Source organism: Girardinichthys multiradiatus, chromosome 22 (genome assembly GCF_021462225.1).
Source record: "Girardinichthys multiradiatus isolate DD_20200921_A chromosome 22, DD_fGirMul_XY1, whole genome shotgun sequence".
Lineage (NCBI taxonomy): Eukaryota > Metazoa > Chordata > Actinopteri > Cyprinodontiformes > Goodeidae > Girardinichthys > Girardinichthys multiradiatus.
In genome coordinates, this window is record NC_061814.1 from 39,378,070 (window position 1) to 39,395,466 (window position 17,397).

Genomic DNA, 17,397 nt, shown 5'->3' on the forward strand with positions numbered 1-17,397 from the left:
TGTCATTATTTGCTTCAGCAAAATGGTTTTTCATCAGGACTAAACTCTGTTTCTCCTTGTCCTTCATTCAGCTTCTAACAAAAATAAAAAGTTAAATTATTGCAAACCTTTTTGGTTTGATTCACAATAATTTACATTCAGTCTAAAACCAGCTGAGACAGAGAATTGGTACAATATGTCCTATATTATTTTAACTTTAAATTACCTATAAATTGTCTTATTAAAATCTAAATATTTTGGATTTGGGCTAAAGCCCCCAATGTTTTGAGACCCTAAAAACACCCCTGGGCCCAACCTATAGTAAGGGTCACACTTTGGACCTGCTGTTCTGTCTTGGCCTATATGTTACAAATGTACATACAGAGGATGTCCACTTGAGCGATCATAGCTCTCTATTTTTTGACTTAAACGTCCCTCCTCAGTTCATACCTGTTCCAACAAGGGCAGAAATAAGAATCATCACAAAGACCACAGCTTGGAGTTTTTGTGCTGTTTGATCACTGTGCTTTTAACCTATGCTGTGACGTAAATAGCTTTATGCATAGTTTTAATTCTTACTGTGACCCTATTGTAGGTGAATTGGCACCATTAAAATGCAACTTTGCCCCCCGCAAGGTGTCATGGTCCTGGATTAATGAAAATATTTTGAAACTCAGAAGATCCTGTGGGAAAATGTAACGTCTTTGGAAATCCGCTAAGCTTGAAATTTATATATGTCAGGAAATGGGGTTGTTGGCTTTGTGCACTGTCCTGTTTGGCTCCAGTTTTGCAGATTCTCCACCAGAGGGCTTCCTGTAGTCGGCTCCTGAGCTGGGCGTGTCACCTCCTGCTGCACCTCCATGCAGGTGACACTAATCAAGTGCAATCAGCCTCAGTCCACTGGCAGCATAAAGGAGCAGGAAGCCAGTCACTCTTCGCCTGAGTGTTAACTATCACTGGTAACATCAAGCCTCATTAATTTTTCTGAGTATTTCCTTGAGCATTATTCTGAGCTTTTTCTGAACCAACATAACCATCCTACCAGAACCATCTGAACTCTCACCTGAAGAACCAACAGTAATCCTTGTGTCTCTCCTCTCCTGAAGGTATTACCCAGTTCCAGTTCCTACGTGCAATTTCGCCTGTGAACTTACCTCAGGCATTACAAGGACCTCCGTTGTTACCTGGATTACATTCCCAAGAACGGCTTCCGTTCCGCTGACCAACCTATCCATCTTTGACCTCATCTTCTGCACTACTTGTTCACCCAGCACCACTGCAGTCTTCACTACCCTCTGGATTTCATCAACGCTGTGGAACAAACATCCATTCACCGCAGTCCGTGCTGTTAACAACCCCACCGACTACTCACCTTCCCCCTGGCGTTCTGGTGTTCTCCACGTCGCTGTTTCCTCCCGTACCAGACTCTGAAGAAACCTAATCTGATCTTAATAGCTTTAGGCCAATATCTAAACTCCCCTTTCTGGCCAAATTGTTGGAAAAGGTGGTCTCTCTGCAACTTGCATCCTTCTAGAGTCACACAATGTCTATGAAAAATTACAGTCTAGATATCGCAATCTACATTCTACAGAAACAGCATTACTTAAAGTGTCTAGCAACATCATGATGGCTGCAGACTCGAGGAGGTGTTGGTCCTGCTAGACCTGTCTTTGGCCGTTGACGCAGTTGACCACCAGATTCTCATAAACAGGTTGTGGAATCTGACTGGAATGTCTGACACAAGTGAAACAGTGGTTAGGCAATAATAGTCTTCAACTGAACTCAAGGAAAACTGAGACTCTTATCATAGCTCCAGATAGTGCTATCCCTTCTATTAAACAGCACTTAGGTGATTTGAGCCTCTCAGCAAAAAACAAACTGGGGAATCTTGGGGTTATCTTTGATGAGGCAATGTCACTGGATCACCATGCTAAGCAGCTGGTTAAGAACTGTTTTTTTCTTCTGTGTGTCCAGAGATGAGCTTGAAATGATAACTCAAGCATTTGTATCCTCGCAGTTGGACTATTGCAACAGTCTCTTTTCTTATCTTAACAAGAAAAAGCTGGCTCATCTGCAGTAAGTTCAATATTCAGCTGCAAGACTTTTGACCAGAACGAACAGGTGGAATCACATCACACCTGTGTTAAAATCTCTCCATTGGCTCCCTGTTATGTATTGTACTCAGTTTAAAGTTTTAGTGCTAATGTTTTGAACCCTACATGGACAGGCTCCTGTCTGTATTTGTGACCTAATTAAGTCTTACAGCTCGACTCGTAGTCTGAGGTCAAATGGACAGAACCTGTTAATGATTTCACGAAACTTTTTTTAAAACAAGATGTGACCGTTCTTTGAAAGCTACTGCTCCTCAACTCTGGAATGAACTTTATCTCAAGCTGCACTCTTTGAACTCAGTACATGTGTTCAAAAAGCTCCTTAAAACCTATTTGTTTAGACAAGCATTCCAGTCTTAACTGACCCAATGTTGCCACTTTTGTATTGTTCCATTTTAATGTTTTAGATTGTATGGTTTGATTACTGTGAAACACTTTGTGACTCTGTGTCTGTGAAAAGTGCTATAGAAATAAAGTTTACTTACTTACTTTTAAGTTTTGTGACATTGTTGGATGAGACATTGATACCATTTTAATTTAAATTAGCTTCAATACCCTAAATGCAGCATTGTAAATTCATTCCCTAATCCACTTTATTTCATAGATTATGTTAAACCTTAGTCTTTTCAAAGTCCTTTTAGCCTCGGGTGTTTCAGCAGGCAGAGCCACAAAGGAAATATTATGGTACATTTTTTTTTCTCTTTCAAACCCTTCAGATAAGACCAATATTAATGACTGTGCTATAAAACCAGGAATCACCTGTCACATTTACCAGAAGCCGTAGCAATGGCTCTGACCTTCTTTTATGTGAAATCAGCAGCACGGCTAGAAGTCCATAGGGCCCGAATAAGTTGAAATGTTAGCTGTTAGCCTTTATGTCAGAAGTCACAGCATCCTAATGAGTCTGTCATCCAGGAGTGCTCCGGCCTCTGCAAGTAAAGCTGATAAATATTTAGTGAGGGCTGCAATTGCTGCCAGCAAGGCATGGCCCATTCCTATTTGTCTCCAGGTAATAAAGGAGAGCACCGAACACTGATGTCAGAGAGAGATGATGGCTGAACATCCACTGTAGAAAGATAGTGTTTGCAGTACCACAGTATAACTAACTCTCTTTTTTAACTGTGCACTAATGAGGCTTTATTTACCATTCACTCTGCAGTCTTGAGCTGTCTAAAAAGTAAATCTCTGACTATAAAACTTCTTTATTGTTCAAATAATGTTGCTTGTGCTTATTAGGGATTTGGTTGGTGTGAAAATACAGCCCCAACTAGAGAGAAAACAGGCATGTGAGCATGGGTCTGGTTTCTATTAGGAGTGTACAAGTAGCTCAGTGAAAAGCTATGGCTTGTAGCCAAGGAAAAATGTTTCTTCAGGGTCCGGTAAAGATGGATCGCTGCAAACGGTTATGTCTGCTGCAATGGGTGACTTTCCTTAAAGCTTCTGACGGTCGGCCGGGTGGCTGATCCTCCTCTGCACTTACAGGAGGTACAAGGTAATAATATATCTGTATAAACAGGTGTGACTGACAGCACTGGGGGAGCACGAAAAGAAGGAGGCCTACACATGCGGATAAACAGAGGCAAGTGATGTGTCCTGCCTTATGCAGCCTGCTCCAGCCTGCTGGAAAAAAGGGAGTCTTGGTCGCCTGTCAGACAGAAGAATTGGAATCATGGGCTGCTTGCGGGGTCAGTGGGAGAGGCTTCAAATCTTCTTTATAGCCCTTGGGCCTGTTTCAGAGACAATGTAGATAATGAGAGAGGAACTTGCTTAATGGCGCTGCGTGCGCAGCCAGTGGGGAACATCTTACCTTAGTCCAGAGGAGGACAACTAATCAGCTGTCTTCTGGGAGGCCAAACCCCTTCCACACAAGAAACCCCTCCATGATATATGTCATTGGGGCTAATTATGTGGGATGTTGAAATTTTCCATCCAAATAAGAAAATTCAGGAGGATTCACATTGCATAATTGTAAAGTGGAAGGAAAAGGACAATGGTTTCTGTATGCATTTGTATTTAGCTCCCTTTACCCTTACACCCTCAGAGTTTGATAGAGAACATAGCACAAACTCATTATAGGACATTAGGCCTGGTCCTCTTTTTTCTCTGTCACAACATCAAAGTATAATATATCGGATTTGCTTTCCATGATTAGAGTGAGTGAAAACTGAAACAGTGCATATTGCTCAAGCTCTGGCAATGCAAGAACATAAGGGCAATCAAAGCACTTTATTTGGTGATAAAAAGAAAAGTCATTAATCATCTCAATGAGCCCAACAGTGTATTACTGTGTCGACCTGGGCTCTTGCCAGTTTATTCATCATTTATATTATACATTCAGTGAAATGAATGAGAGGTTTACAAGTTTGCTTTTTATGAGGAAAAATGTCTAATGAGGGTAACGACAACCAAATGCTAAAAGCTGATTAAATCTGTGCAATATGGTTATCAGTGTATATCTGAACTGTGGCTGCAGAACAAAAATATGTTCATATTTTGGGGACAATTCAATTCCAGTCATTTGCTTGTGGAAAACAAAGTAACCTTAGATTACTTTGTTCAGTCCTTATAAAACTAAGATAGTGTTGGTCAGTCCACAGAAATGGATACAAAGATTTCTTTTCAGTTCCCAGAATAAATGAAGTGACAAAAGCAAACACAGCATAAATATTTGTGCTTGAGAAATTATGGGTTCCATGCACTCATAGAAACATTTGAAAAATGAACTTAGGAGAAAATTGTTTAATTTCAATGTGATTTCAGCCCCTGATAAAATAAGAGTTTTACTCCTCCTTCTAGGTACAAAGGAGCACTTCTGGAAAGTTTTCAAATGGGGTGGCCACATGGAGACCACTAAAATCCAAAGTGTTTAGATTTTTTGTGGCCACAGATCAGGAACCAAAACCAAAAGCCAAAGCAGATTTTCAGGAGCTTTATGATGCTCAGATATAGTGTTGGGCAGAGCTATAGAAAAGTAGCATTTGTTAACAGACACAAAAATGACAAATGAATAAATGTGGCTGCACTTCAATAAATTAGAATATTATATAAGGTAAATTTATAGCAGTCATTCAATTCAAAATGTGAAACTCATATTATTTGTGTCACAAAAGGAACAAAAATGTTGTGGAGGACCTAAATGCAGGCAAAAGGGAGGCAGAGGTGGTGCAAAATGAAAGATGTTTAATAATACAAAACTAAACTTGCAAAATCAAAGACCATGGTCCAAAAATCAAAAAATGTGAACGGAAGATTAAAAAAAAAGTAAATAAATCGAAAAACAAACCTGAACATGGAGCAAAGACATTGGAGGTCATAATTAGACAGGACAGACTACAGCACTATGGAGCAGATGAACCAGCAGTGACTAAAGAAATGAAATGCAATATATACGGAGAATTGATGTGTGGAACTAGAAACAGATGAAATGAGATTAATGAGCAGAGCTGAACAAACTGAGACAGAGGGAATCAAAGAGAATGAATGGCACAAAGTACTAAACACCGACCACAAACTAATTAAAATGCACAAGCAGAACACAACTAGATAAAAAAAGGCTCAAAACCAACAGGAGACTAGCAAACTTAGAATCAGAAAACAAAGAGAACACCACACAAAAAGGTCCAGACTATCTGAAATAAAACTGAAAGTTACTAATAACTAATTAGAAACCAAAGACAACTATAAATAAAAGAGACCTAACCACTGAAACATTTAATACATAGTCCAATAAAGGAAAATACACACATATGACACATATCCATTTAGAAAACTCCAAATTCAGTTTCTCCAAAAATATTAATGTTAAATAGGGATCAATAAAGAAAAGGTGTTTTGTTGCCAAAATATGATGTTACAGCTAAACACTCATGGGAAGGACTGCTGACCACACAGTTGTCCAGCACTGTTGTACTGTCACTGACACCCTCCTCAAGGTGGGTAAGCTATTAAAGATCGCTGCAAAAGAAGCTGACTGTTCACAGAATGTTGTATCCATGCATCTTTATGCAAAATTTTCTGGAAAAAAAACTATGGCAGAAAAGGGGCCTCATGCAGCTGGGATTTACAGGGTGTGGACTGCAAATGGATTCAGTGATTTAAGAGCCACCACATACAGATGTATCCAAAACATGGGGTACAACTGTTCATTCCCTTTGTTGACTAACTCCATTAACCACAGATAACGTTAGAGCCTCTTCCCTGAGTTAAGAATAATCAAGACTTTAACGAGGAAGACAAGAGACACAAGAGCCAAAAATGCAGATAAGCTAAAGGCCACTAATAAAGCATCCTGGGCTCCCTTAACACCTGAGCAGAGACACAGCCTGCTCTCATCCATGCTACACTGCATTGATGTAGTACTTTAAGGTAAATGGACTGAATTTATATAGTGCCTTTCCAGTTATACAGACCGCTCAAAGCGCTTTACACTAGACCTACATTCACCCAATTGCACTCATTAACACATTCATACACCAATACAGGTCCTTCTCAAAATATTAGCATATTGTGATAAAGTTAATTATTTTCCATAATGTCATGATGAAAATTTAACATTCATATATTTTAGATTCATTGCACACTAACTGAAATATTTCAGGTCTTTTATTGTCTTAATACGGATGATTTTGGCATACAGCTCATGAAAACCCAAAATTCCTATCTCACAAAATTAGCATATTTCATCCGACCAATAAAAGAAAAGTGTTTTTAATACAAAAAACGTCAACCTTCAAATAATCATGTACAGTTATGCACTCAATACTTGGTCGGGAATCCTTTGGCAGAAATGACTGCTTCAATGCGGCGTGGCATGGAGGCAATCAGCCTATGGCACTGCTGGGGTCTTATGGAGGCCCAGGATGCTTCGATAGCGGCCTTTAGCTCATCCAGAGTGTTGGGTCTTGAGTCTCTCAACGTTCTCTTCACAATATCCCACAGATTCTCTATGGGGTTCAGGTCAGGAGAGTTGGCAGGCCAATTGAGCACAGTGATACCATGGTCAGTAAACCATTTACCAGTGGTTTTGGCACTGTGAGCAGGTGCCAGTTCGTGCTGAAAAATGAAATCTTCATCTCCATAAAGCTTTTCAGCAGATGGAAGCATGAAGTGCTCCAAAATCTCCTGATAGCTAGCTGCATTGACCCTGCCCTTGATAAAACACAGTGGACCAACACCAGCAGCTGACACGGCCCCCCAGACCATCACTGACTGTGGGTACTTGACACTGGACTTCTGGCATTTTGGCATTTCCTTCTCCCCAGTCTTCCTCCAGACTCTGGCACCTTGATTTCCGAATGACATGCAGAATTTGCTTTCATCCGAAAAAAGTACTTTGGACCACTGAGCAACAGTCCAGTGCTGCTTCTCTGTAGCCCAGGTCTGGGGAATGCGGCACCTGTAGCTCATTTCCTGCACACGCCTGTGCACGGTGGCTCTGGATGTTTCTACTCCAGACTCAGCCCACTGCTTCCGCAGGTCCCCCAAGGTCTGGAATCGGCCCTTCTCCACAATCTTCCTCAGGGTCCGGTCACCTCTTCTCATTGTGCAGCGTTTTCTGCCACACTTTTTCCTTCCCACAGACTTCCAACTGATGTGCCTTGATACAGCACTCTGGGAACAGCCTATTCGTTCAGAAATTTCTTTCTGTCTTACCCTCTTTGCTTGAGGGTGTCAATAGTGGCCTTCTGGACAGCAGTCAGGTCGGCAGTCTTACCCATGATTGGTGTTTTGAGTGATGAACCAGGCTGGGAGTTTTAAAGGCCTCAGGAATCTTTTGCAGGTGTTTAGAGTTAACTCGTTGATTCAGATGATTAGGTTCATAGCTCGTTTAGAGACCCTTTTAATGATATGCTAATTTTGTGAGATAGGAATTTTGGGTTTTCATGAGCTGTATGCCACAATCATCCGTATTAAGACAATAAAAGACCTGAAATATTTCAGTTAGTGTGCAATGAATCTAAAATATATGAATGTTAAATTTTCATCATGACATTATGGAAAATAATTAACTTTATCACAATATGCTAATATTTTGAGAAGGACCTGTACATAGATCGGTAGGCAACTTGAGGAGAAGTTGACTTGCCCAATTGACATATAGCAGGAGGAAGCTGGAATCGAACCCACAACCTTCTGATTGCAAAACGACTACTCTTCCTACTGAGCCACACTCGCCAGTGGGTCCACATTTTTGTAACAAAACTGTTTTTTCTTGGTCCTAAATATTCAAATTCAACGTCACACGTCATTAAAAGTAGAGCGTGTCCGGACACTCCGGACACAGCGGGGGAGGGACTCTCTGGACGCCACATGCGCAACAAGTCCGAGGGCGCACAGACTGCAGCGACGGCAGTGGCTGGGAACCCGGCGCGCTGCGGCTCACAGGGGAAAAACTTGACGCTGAGATCAAGGATACATTTTGATTGGCCTATTCATCCTCATTCTGGTTTAGGCTGAAGAACGCACAGGGACTAAGTTTATCGCAACTTTCGGAGGTGCGTCACTGGAAGTTTTCTTTACGCATGGAAAAAACAGCGAAGATACTTTGGATTTGTTCTAAAAGCATGGAAAGTATACAGTGGTGGGATTTTATTTTTGTTTTACAGGTAGAAGTTTTATAGAGGATTTTAAGCTCTTGTGACTCAGCAGGTGACCGACGCGGTGTGGGATTTTGTCTCGATTTTACTCCACTTTTACTAAAGGCGGTGTGAGATGGTCCCGACTAGTTCCAGAGGCTGGAATGACACAATTTGAAGAGAAGAGGGTCCCCTCTTTAAAAGCAGCACTAAGCCACGATGAGATCGCCGAGTTTCATCTGGCTAACAGCCCTGTTGTGGGAGGCGAGCCAGAGCAGCCGAAACTGCCCGGACCTGATCGTTGACAGCTGTCACTGCTCGGCTGATAGGTACAAGGAGCTGAGCAGGCACCACGTTCGAGTCAAAGTGCTGTGTGATGATGTGGACTTGATGGACACTCTGCCCCCCAGCTTCCTCCCAAACAGAACTGTTTTCCTGTAAGTAGGAGCCATCATGAGTGAAATGTCACTGACAGCTGAGCAGACCCATTTAGAAAAAGTCTTAATTCCCCAATGAACTTTTTCACTATTTGACACGTTACAATCTCACACTTCTATTTTATTTGAACTTGAGGTGCTAGAATAACAGAAAGTAGTGCAGCTGTGAAATTATGGCAGAGGGATTTATAGGATTTATAAATTTCTACAAAAAAATTAAATATCTGCCTTCCTAAGTTGATAATTTGTTTTACAGCTTCTTTTGTATGCATCTCTACTAGCTTTGCTAAATCTAAAACCAAATTTTAACCATTTGAACGCATGCATAAGCTTTAACTTAAACCATTCTATTGCAGTGTATGTTTAGGATCGTTCCACTGCTGGAGGGTGAACTTACACCAAGATTTAAGTCTTGCGGCTTCAGACACGTTTTCTTTCATGATTGCCATGTTTTTAGCTCCATCTCTCCGTAAGGTCTGACCAGCTTTTCCTTTTCCCTTCTAAAGAAATAAAATCCCCTCAGCATGATATTGCCAGCATGATGGCCATAGTGATAGTGTGTTCATAGTAGTGATCCTGTTTGTTCACTAATGTTTGCTAACAAAGCTCTAAAGCCTTCACAGCTGGATTTATGCTGAGATTAAATCAATGACTTCAGAATTCCACTTTTGCTGCAGGAATGTTTTTAGGTATCAGAGTAAAAAGGGGGCAGGATACAAACGTACGCCACAGTCTTATTTGTCAAATATTTGAAAATCATGTGCTGAATTATTTTGTGATAGTCCATCACATAAATAAAATTAAATAAATGTGTATGGATGTCATGTGACTGTATGTTTAAAAAAAAAAAAAACTTCAAGGGGTATGAATACTTTTGCAAGGCCCTGTACCTGTATGAATTGCCCCAACAGGAATCTGCAAGACAAAATAATAGGAGCTGAGGGTGAAAAATTATAATCATTTAATTTCAAGTATGTATAGCGTTTAAAATTTAACTGGTATTTTTTGACACTTTCAAGAAAAACCTAAAGAACTTTAAACCACAGAGTTTTATAAATTGATTCACCAAGTGTTAACAGTTTCAACACCATACAGCAACATGACAGCAGTCAAAGACAGGTAGATTTTAGGAGAATACTGCACACTTAGTACACTACTAATTTCACAATTGACCAACCACATAGTAAAACAAACCAAATGATGGGCTCAGATATCACCATGAATTTTGTTTTACAGAATTTGTATTTAATAAGTAGTGAACACATCAATGTTTTTCTTTGTTTAAGTATTTCTAATTGGGCCTTTGACATGCAATTCACATCAGATGTCAGAAACAACCCAAGTTATCCACACATACAAAGAAATCATTAACATGGGGAATAAGTACTGAACACATGTAGAAATAGATCAGTATTGATAGGAAACATCTGCTTAAGTGCCTTGCCCAAGGCAACTTAAGCAGATGTTCCCATGCAAGGCAATTATTCTTCCAAACCTTCATTTTTTCTTCACCTAATAACATTCTTTTTTTACTATTGTGGGCTAGAAGTCCAAACATAATTAAGAAAAATATGTAAAATTGTGAGCTATGCCCCATTGATCAAATATTAAGGTTTTGTTTTATTTCTTCTCTTAAAACTTATCACATTTTCTTGGTTGTCATATTGGTTATGTTTAAGTTGAAGTTCTTATTACAGAAAAAGTTTCTGCTACAATTTTTGTAAAACACCAATACATGTTTTCTACATGTGGTGTAAATGAAGGTGTGATTTAGTCCCATATCAGATTCATTTGAGACTAATTATCTAATAAGAAAAAAAAAAAAAAAAAACATAATCAGCAGCATTGACAATTCGATTAGTAAAGATAGAGAATTAAATAAGTTGAATTTCATTATGCTTAAAGACTGCCAACGTTTCACAGTTCAGTATATTCCATAGCAGGTAGATATTGTAAAGGACTAAAAAGAGCAAATGCTACAATACATTTTAGCCTTCCTGTTATATACTGAAATCTCATTGTTTAAAAATAGCCGCCTTACCATCAGATATGTATCAGATATGTATCTGTAGAACAGTTTTAAATATGGTCGATTAGTACTGCACAGATTTCCATTGCTGATGGTCCTCTTGGTCCTTCTGCATGTTCTCACTCTACCTCAACTCTTCTCCCTCCTGTTCATCCACCTCTTCCTTGTCCTCCTTTGTGAACTCTCTCTCTCGTCCTAATTTCTTTCATGTTTTCATCTATTTGTGGTGAAAGCAGTTGAACTTACTTGCTGCCAATTTTATAGCATTTATGCCTAATTGGTATGTTTTAAAGTCAGCTATCAGATTTGGACGTTTGATGCATGCGTTTAACCAGTCGATTGGTGTGGCCATCTGAAAATCAGTGCTCAGATGTTATTTCTAGATAAATGTGTTTTGTGTTTTTCAGAATGTGTGATGCTGATGTTGTCCTTCTAGTTGTGTAAATCTGGGCTAGAGTTTAGATAACTGTGAAATACTTATTTTTTTAGCAACTTCCCACTGAAGAATGTAGTGGTTATCAAGAGCCATTTGTTCTTAGGTATAGTTTGTTCACTACCCGACGGGTCACTGGTTACAGCTGATTAAGCTGAAATTGTCCAGTTCTGGTCCCTAGTCGGTTTCTTGGTACATCTGTAATTTGTTGTCCTTAGTTCTCTGATACCCACTATACCCAGTCCTTGAAATAACAGAATTATTAGAAAAAGTAATGTATAGGAAGAAAAATAAGTAACTCACAGACATGCAGTTCTGCTGCATTTGCTACTGAATACTTATCTTTATCTGATATAATAAAATGTTTAGAATTTATTTACAATATGTGACCCAGGGTTAAAATAACAATCATATCAACGTCTAGTTCTTTATATGGAAGCATTTTCTGTTGTTGTAAAGCTTTACTTAATTATTAAAATTCCTCGAGATTTTGGGCTTTTATTTTCCCCAGATCTCGCTTTTAGTGCTGCTTTTGAGCCTCACCTGTTTTGTTTTGGTAAACTTCCACATCTACATAAATTGCTTGCTGTTCCCTGTGCGATATATTATTTGCATTGTACTCAAAGTTATTTTAACACAAATCTGGCACATCCACAAGAACACTGAAAAAACCCCTTTAGCATTTATTCCTGTCTCTCGTTTGTAGATCAAATAGCACTTAAAACCCTGAACTCTTTCCTGCACATCACCACTCTGTCTTTTTGCAGGTGCACTGAAATGCTATGAAATTAATAAACTGCTTTATTATTGGAAACATGATGCCTGGCTTTGGTGGGAAAAAGACGAATTGTAAATGTAAAGGCCCTTGACGAGTCAGAGCCAACAACCACTCATCCTGAACTACAAGCATGGTTGATTAATGAAAGGCACTTTGCATACTGCAATTTATTTAAAGGGGTGTTTTTATGCAGAGAATGTGTAGTAGCTTTATTTTATTTTTTAAATTTGTCAACATGCAAATGTTTTGTTTCCTGCAGATACTGAAAAGAGGACTTCATGAAAAAAATTTAACAAATAAACAGCATTTTCCTTACAAAATACCTTTTAATTTACAACTGCTGGTCAGAGGTTTACATACACCATCATCAGGATGAGTATTATAATTGCAGGCCTCAAATTATTTTTTTTAAAATGGCAGACTATTCGTAAAGAGCTGCAGTGTTTTTTAAAAACAAGAGCCAGATTTACAATTTGAATTCATTATGTATTTTCTTAAATCTACACAGGGTAAAAATGAATAAATACATTCTCTGATATATGCATGTACAGCCTATATTATTTGGTTAAATGTGCTTTGGTCAGCTGCAGAGAAACCACGCCCTGTTGTAGCCACTGACAGCCTTTGGATAGCCTTTGACCACTCTTTATTTGATTTGCCAGAATTGGTAGGGTTAAATCATTTTGTTTGTGTTCAGCCATGGACCTGGCTTTTAACCATAAATGTTTTTGTATGGTTTATATGGTTGAGGTTGGGGCCTTTCCAGCCTGCTTTATCCATTCCAATATAGATGTGGGTTGGGGACCATTGTCTCACTTTGAACATCGACTGGGTCCAAATTTCAACTTGTTGATTTGATTTGAAGTTGAATAATTTGGTGGTAGTCCTCCACCACTATTGGTGCAAGCACTAGCAACAAAAGGGACTCTTGGCATAATGCTACCACCACCGTGCTTGATAGCTTGTGCAGTATTCTTGGTTTCATAAGGCTGACTTTGGCTTCTCAAAACACTTGTCTTCGTTGTGGCCAAATACCTCAGTTGTTTCTCATCTGACTATAAAACGCTTCACCAAGCTGCACATACCTCCACACAGATGTGGGTTCAGTGCTCCACTTGGTTTAGCACAGCACAATACTTTTGTCGCGTCATGCGTGCACTACACATGAATGGCTTTCAAAGCTTACCACAGCTGGTGACGTTTTCGATCTAAATGGCTAATGAGAGAGCTTCGGTCTTCCTGCTGGGCTCCAATAATCTTAGAAGAGACCTAACAATGCAGAGAGAAGACAAAAAATTATTTATTTCATTAGAAGACACATCTTTAATCAATCACAGCAGGAGAGAGTTGACAAAATGTTAATAAGGCATTGATTTAAAGGTATGTAATATATTTTTACAGAAACCAAACTGGTTAACCCTTCTTAGCATGTAGACTCTTTGGTTACCCCTGTCATCAATACAGTTTCGGTTCTCCTGAAAGTTCAGTTGTGAGTTAATAACTGCTACAAAGTACCTGCAGTTATGTACTGTGTTTACCTTTTCACTATGAATATTGCTGGCTATATGCTAAACATGATCTCTCCTAAAGTCTATGATCGCTGAGATCCTGACCTCAACCCAGATGAAAAGTTAGGAACCATGCTCTAGGTGAGGAGGTCAACTAATGATTTATACAATCTCTGATAGAAGGTTAAAAGTTCTTGTTCTAAAATAAAATGGAGATATATTTTTAATATAAAACCACCACCAAAAAAGAAAAGTCCAAATGCATCATTTGACATTCATGTCAATGATGATGGTGGATGTAAACTGACTGGCATTGTAACTGCATGCCATGACATGCATGGTTCCTCTTGAGAGAGTTATGGTTGTATGTGTTGGTATTTGTGTGTCTGCTGTGTGCTATGATCAGACCACTGGAGATCTGTGAAAGTCTGAAGGTCACCATGCCCTATGCCTTAGTGAACTAAATCCTACATTTAAGCTCTGCCCGGGCAGGAAGCAGTTTTCCTGCATTAGGAAATGTGACCTTTGTCAGGCTGGAGTGGCCTCCCCGCTCGCTCTTTTGTTTAGATGTGATTTGTAAATAAACAGATATGTCAAGGGAAGCATGTACACACCACTCTCTCCCTGCAGGCTGCTTGAATCCTCTAAATCAGCCCCTTTTTGCTCTTTTCTCACCCTGGTGAGCAGGTTGTCCCACCGTTTCCTGAGTGACAGTTGAAGCCCAGATGTGTCACTTTTAAATGTTCTCACGAATATCCAAAAGCCATCTCTTGTTATAGGCACAGATTGGGGAATGTTGCTTGGCTTTTTATTACGGCATCAAAAAAATTTTTTTATGAGGAACAGGCCCAGCATTGGAACACCCTGCTAGTGGCAAAGAGAAACAATTCAATGAGCAAATCAAGGAGCAGTTGCATGAATAATAGAGATGGAAATGAGCTGTATGCAGGAATGAGTCACTAAACTCTCTGTGCTGCATAGTGCCCTCGATTAACACCTTTGCCTGTGTTTTCCTTATCATCTGAGTTGTGGGGAGTGGAAGTTAAGGAGTTCGGTCTAGCAACTCTGTCGACCTTGGGACCTATCGTTTGTAATTGTTTCTGCAGTTTTGAGCAGCAGCATTTCTCTGCAGGGTAGCAGCCCAAATTGCAGCTGACACCCATCTTGGGTTATGCGCTAACAGGTGGACACGTCACTTATCAAAGATGTGAAGGAACTGGTAGATATGTTTTGAGTATCACCTGGTAACTGAGTCTTAAAATGCAGCACCATGCAAAACTATTTATACCCCTTTAACTTTATCACATGTTGTTACATTACAGCCACAAACGAAAGTTTACTCTGGGGGGGATATAGGTTTTTTAAGTGTTGACCCGGGTATGATATGAAGGCGGAGCTGGTTCCACAATTTAGGAGCTACAACAGAAAAGGCTCGATCACCTTTGTGGGCCAGCCTTGACTATGGGACAATTGAAAGCAAATGATCATTAGATCGAAGAGATTTGGAGAGCACATAAGGCTGCAGGAGGTCAGGTCAGGTTCTCAGGAGCCTGTCCATTCAGGGTCTTATAGATAATCAACAAAACTTTAAAATCTATTCATAAAACAAACAGGGTGCCAGTGAAGGGAACCAAGCACTGGGAAAATATGCTCATGCTTTTTTGTTCATGGCTGGCCTGGCTAACACCGATGTACAGAGATCTACAGTAATTCAGCTAGTGAATGTGTGAATAACCTGTTCAAAATCATTAAAAGATATAAATGGTTTCACTTTAGATAAAAGTCTCAGTTCAAAAAAAGATATTTTTACTACATAACTAATTTGTTTCTCAAGGTTAAAATGTTAAACCTTAAATCACCCGTAGATTTTTTACATGAGATATTACAAACTGGTCCAGGCTACCTAGATCTGGAGATGAAGAAGCACTACGATTTCCACTGGGACCAAAAATAAATACTTCAGTTTTATTTTCATTGAAGTTTAAAATATTTTAGGTCATCCAAGCTTTTACCTCCATAAGACCATCAAACAGTAGTTGCAGTAAAAAGGATTCAACTGAAAGTAGAAAGTGTCATCTGCATATGAATGAAATGAGATGTTGTAATTTTTCCTTTCACTTTACAAATATGTAATACTTTGTAGTTCACCACATAAATCTCCAATAACATACATCAACATTTGTGGTTGTAAAATTCTGAATGTGAAAAAGTTGAAAGGGTATGAATACTTGTACAAGGCACTGTAATTGAAATGCTTTTCTTCTACCTTCAGGCTCATAACAAATATAACAGAAACACAGGATTGTGCTTTCTGCATGCCAGATCTCAGGCACCAGCAAAACTAAAAACAGCACTACATCAGCTGTGTCTCAGGTGACACACCTAATTTGCATACTGTTTGTGCTTTTTTGTGATTTACCTGCTGAGGGCAGAGCATGTGTGGGTTTAATTTAAATTTATATTTTAAGATATGCGCAAACATCTAATTGGAGAAATAGTCTTCATAAAAAATAGCTCCCACTAAAACGTTCTATAATTTTCCTGCATTAACACACATTGACACATCAAGTTGAAGTTAATTTCTTTGATTCAATCACTCCTTTAAATTATACATAATACATGCTACAGCATCATGGAGGAACAGGTGTTTGCACTGTTGCCTCAAGGCAACAAAGGTCCTGAGTACGAATCCCTGTGGAGACCTTTCTGTGTTTGCATTTTCTCTAAGCGGATTAAGGTTTTCCCCCACCATTCAGAAACATGCATGTTAAATTACTGGCTGCTCTAAAATTGCCCTTAGATGTGACTGTGTGAATGCATTTTTGCTTCTCCTGTATGTCTCTGTGTAATCCTGAGATGGACTGGCGACCTCTCCAGGGTGTACCACAGCACTTGCCTATTGATTGCTGGAGACAGGCACAAGCCACCTATGACTCAAAACAGATTAATTAGGGAGATAAAATGATTGTAAGGACATAAAAACATGCCACACTGATTTGTGGTGTTTCCAGAACCTTAGGAAGTAGAGTTTGTAAACTGATTGCTAGAATAAATCTTTAAAATTAGGTTTCTAAACTGCTGTGTGACCAAGAGTATACACAATTTCTACTGTTCTATTGAGCTTATTGAAAAAGCATCAAATCAAGAATTGAAGTCAGACTTTGTGGTCATAAAAAGCACTACTGCCAGCTTTTGTGTGGAATTTGTATCTAATCATCCTCCTTTTGACTTTTAAAAATCATTTTGGCATACACTTGGTAAGTTCATCTTTATTTTGTATTGTCAGCAAATGCATAGGTGCTTGTAAGTGCCCTTGCATCCCTTTTGAAGGCGGAACTCTCATGTGTCTTGCAGTTGTGTTTTGAAAAGTCAGCGCTAGTGACGATGGCAGAAAGTGTAGAGATGCAGCACTGATAGTTTTTTAAAAAGACAAAAGAGGTATAATCAGGTAATTTATGTGGAAGACAAAGACTTGGATAAAAAAAATTAGGTGCAAGATTTGCTACTCTGTGGTGTCTGCACCATTCAACAATACAGCGAATAACCT

At 39.3% G+C, this 17,397-nt stretch overlaps 1 protein-coding gene and 1 long non-coding RNA gene across 2 annotated transcripts in view; both read left to right on the top strand.

Annotated features, from left to right (window-relative positions):
• The first annotated feature begins 469 nt into the window (after window positions 1-469).
• LOC124859457 lies at window positions 470-2,585 on the top strand. Its single transcript, XR_007036105.1, has 2 exons — window positions 470-938; window positions 1,086-2,585. It is a non-coding gene; the product is annotated as an uncharacterized LOC124859457 (long non-coding RNA).
• Window positions 2,586-8,386: 5,801 nt separating this feature from the next.
• Window positions 8,387-17,397, top strand: part of LOC124858850 (adhesion G protein-coupled receptor A3) — a 317,892-nt gene continuing 308,881 nt past the window's right edge. The window contains exon 1 of the mRNA XM_047351126.1: window positions 8,387-9,102. Within this exon, the coding sequence (XP_047207082.1) occupies window positions 8,885-9,102 (218 nt within the window). The 5' untranslated portion in view covers window positions 8,387-8,884. The remainder of the gene's footprint in view (window positions 9,103-17,397) is intronic.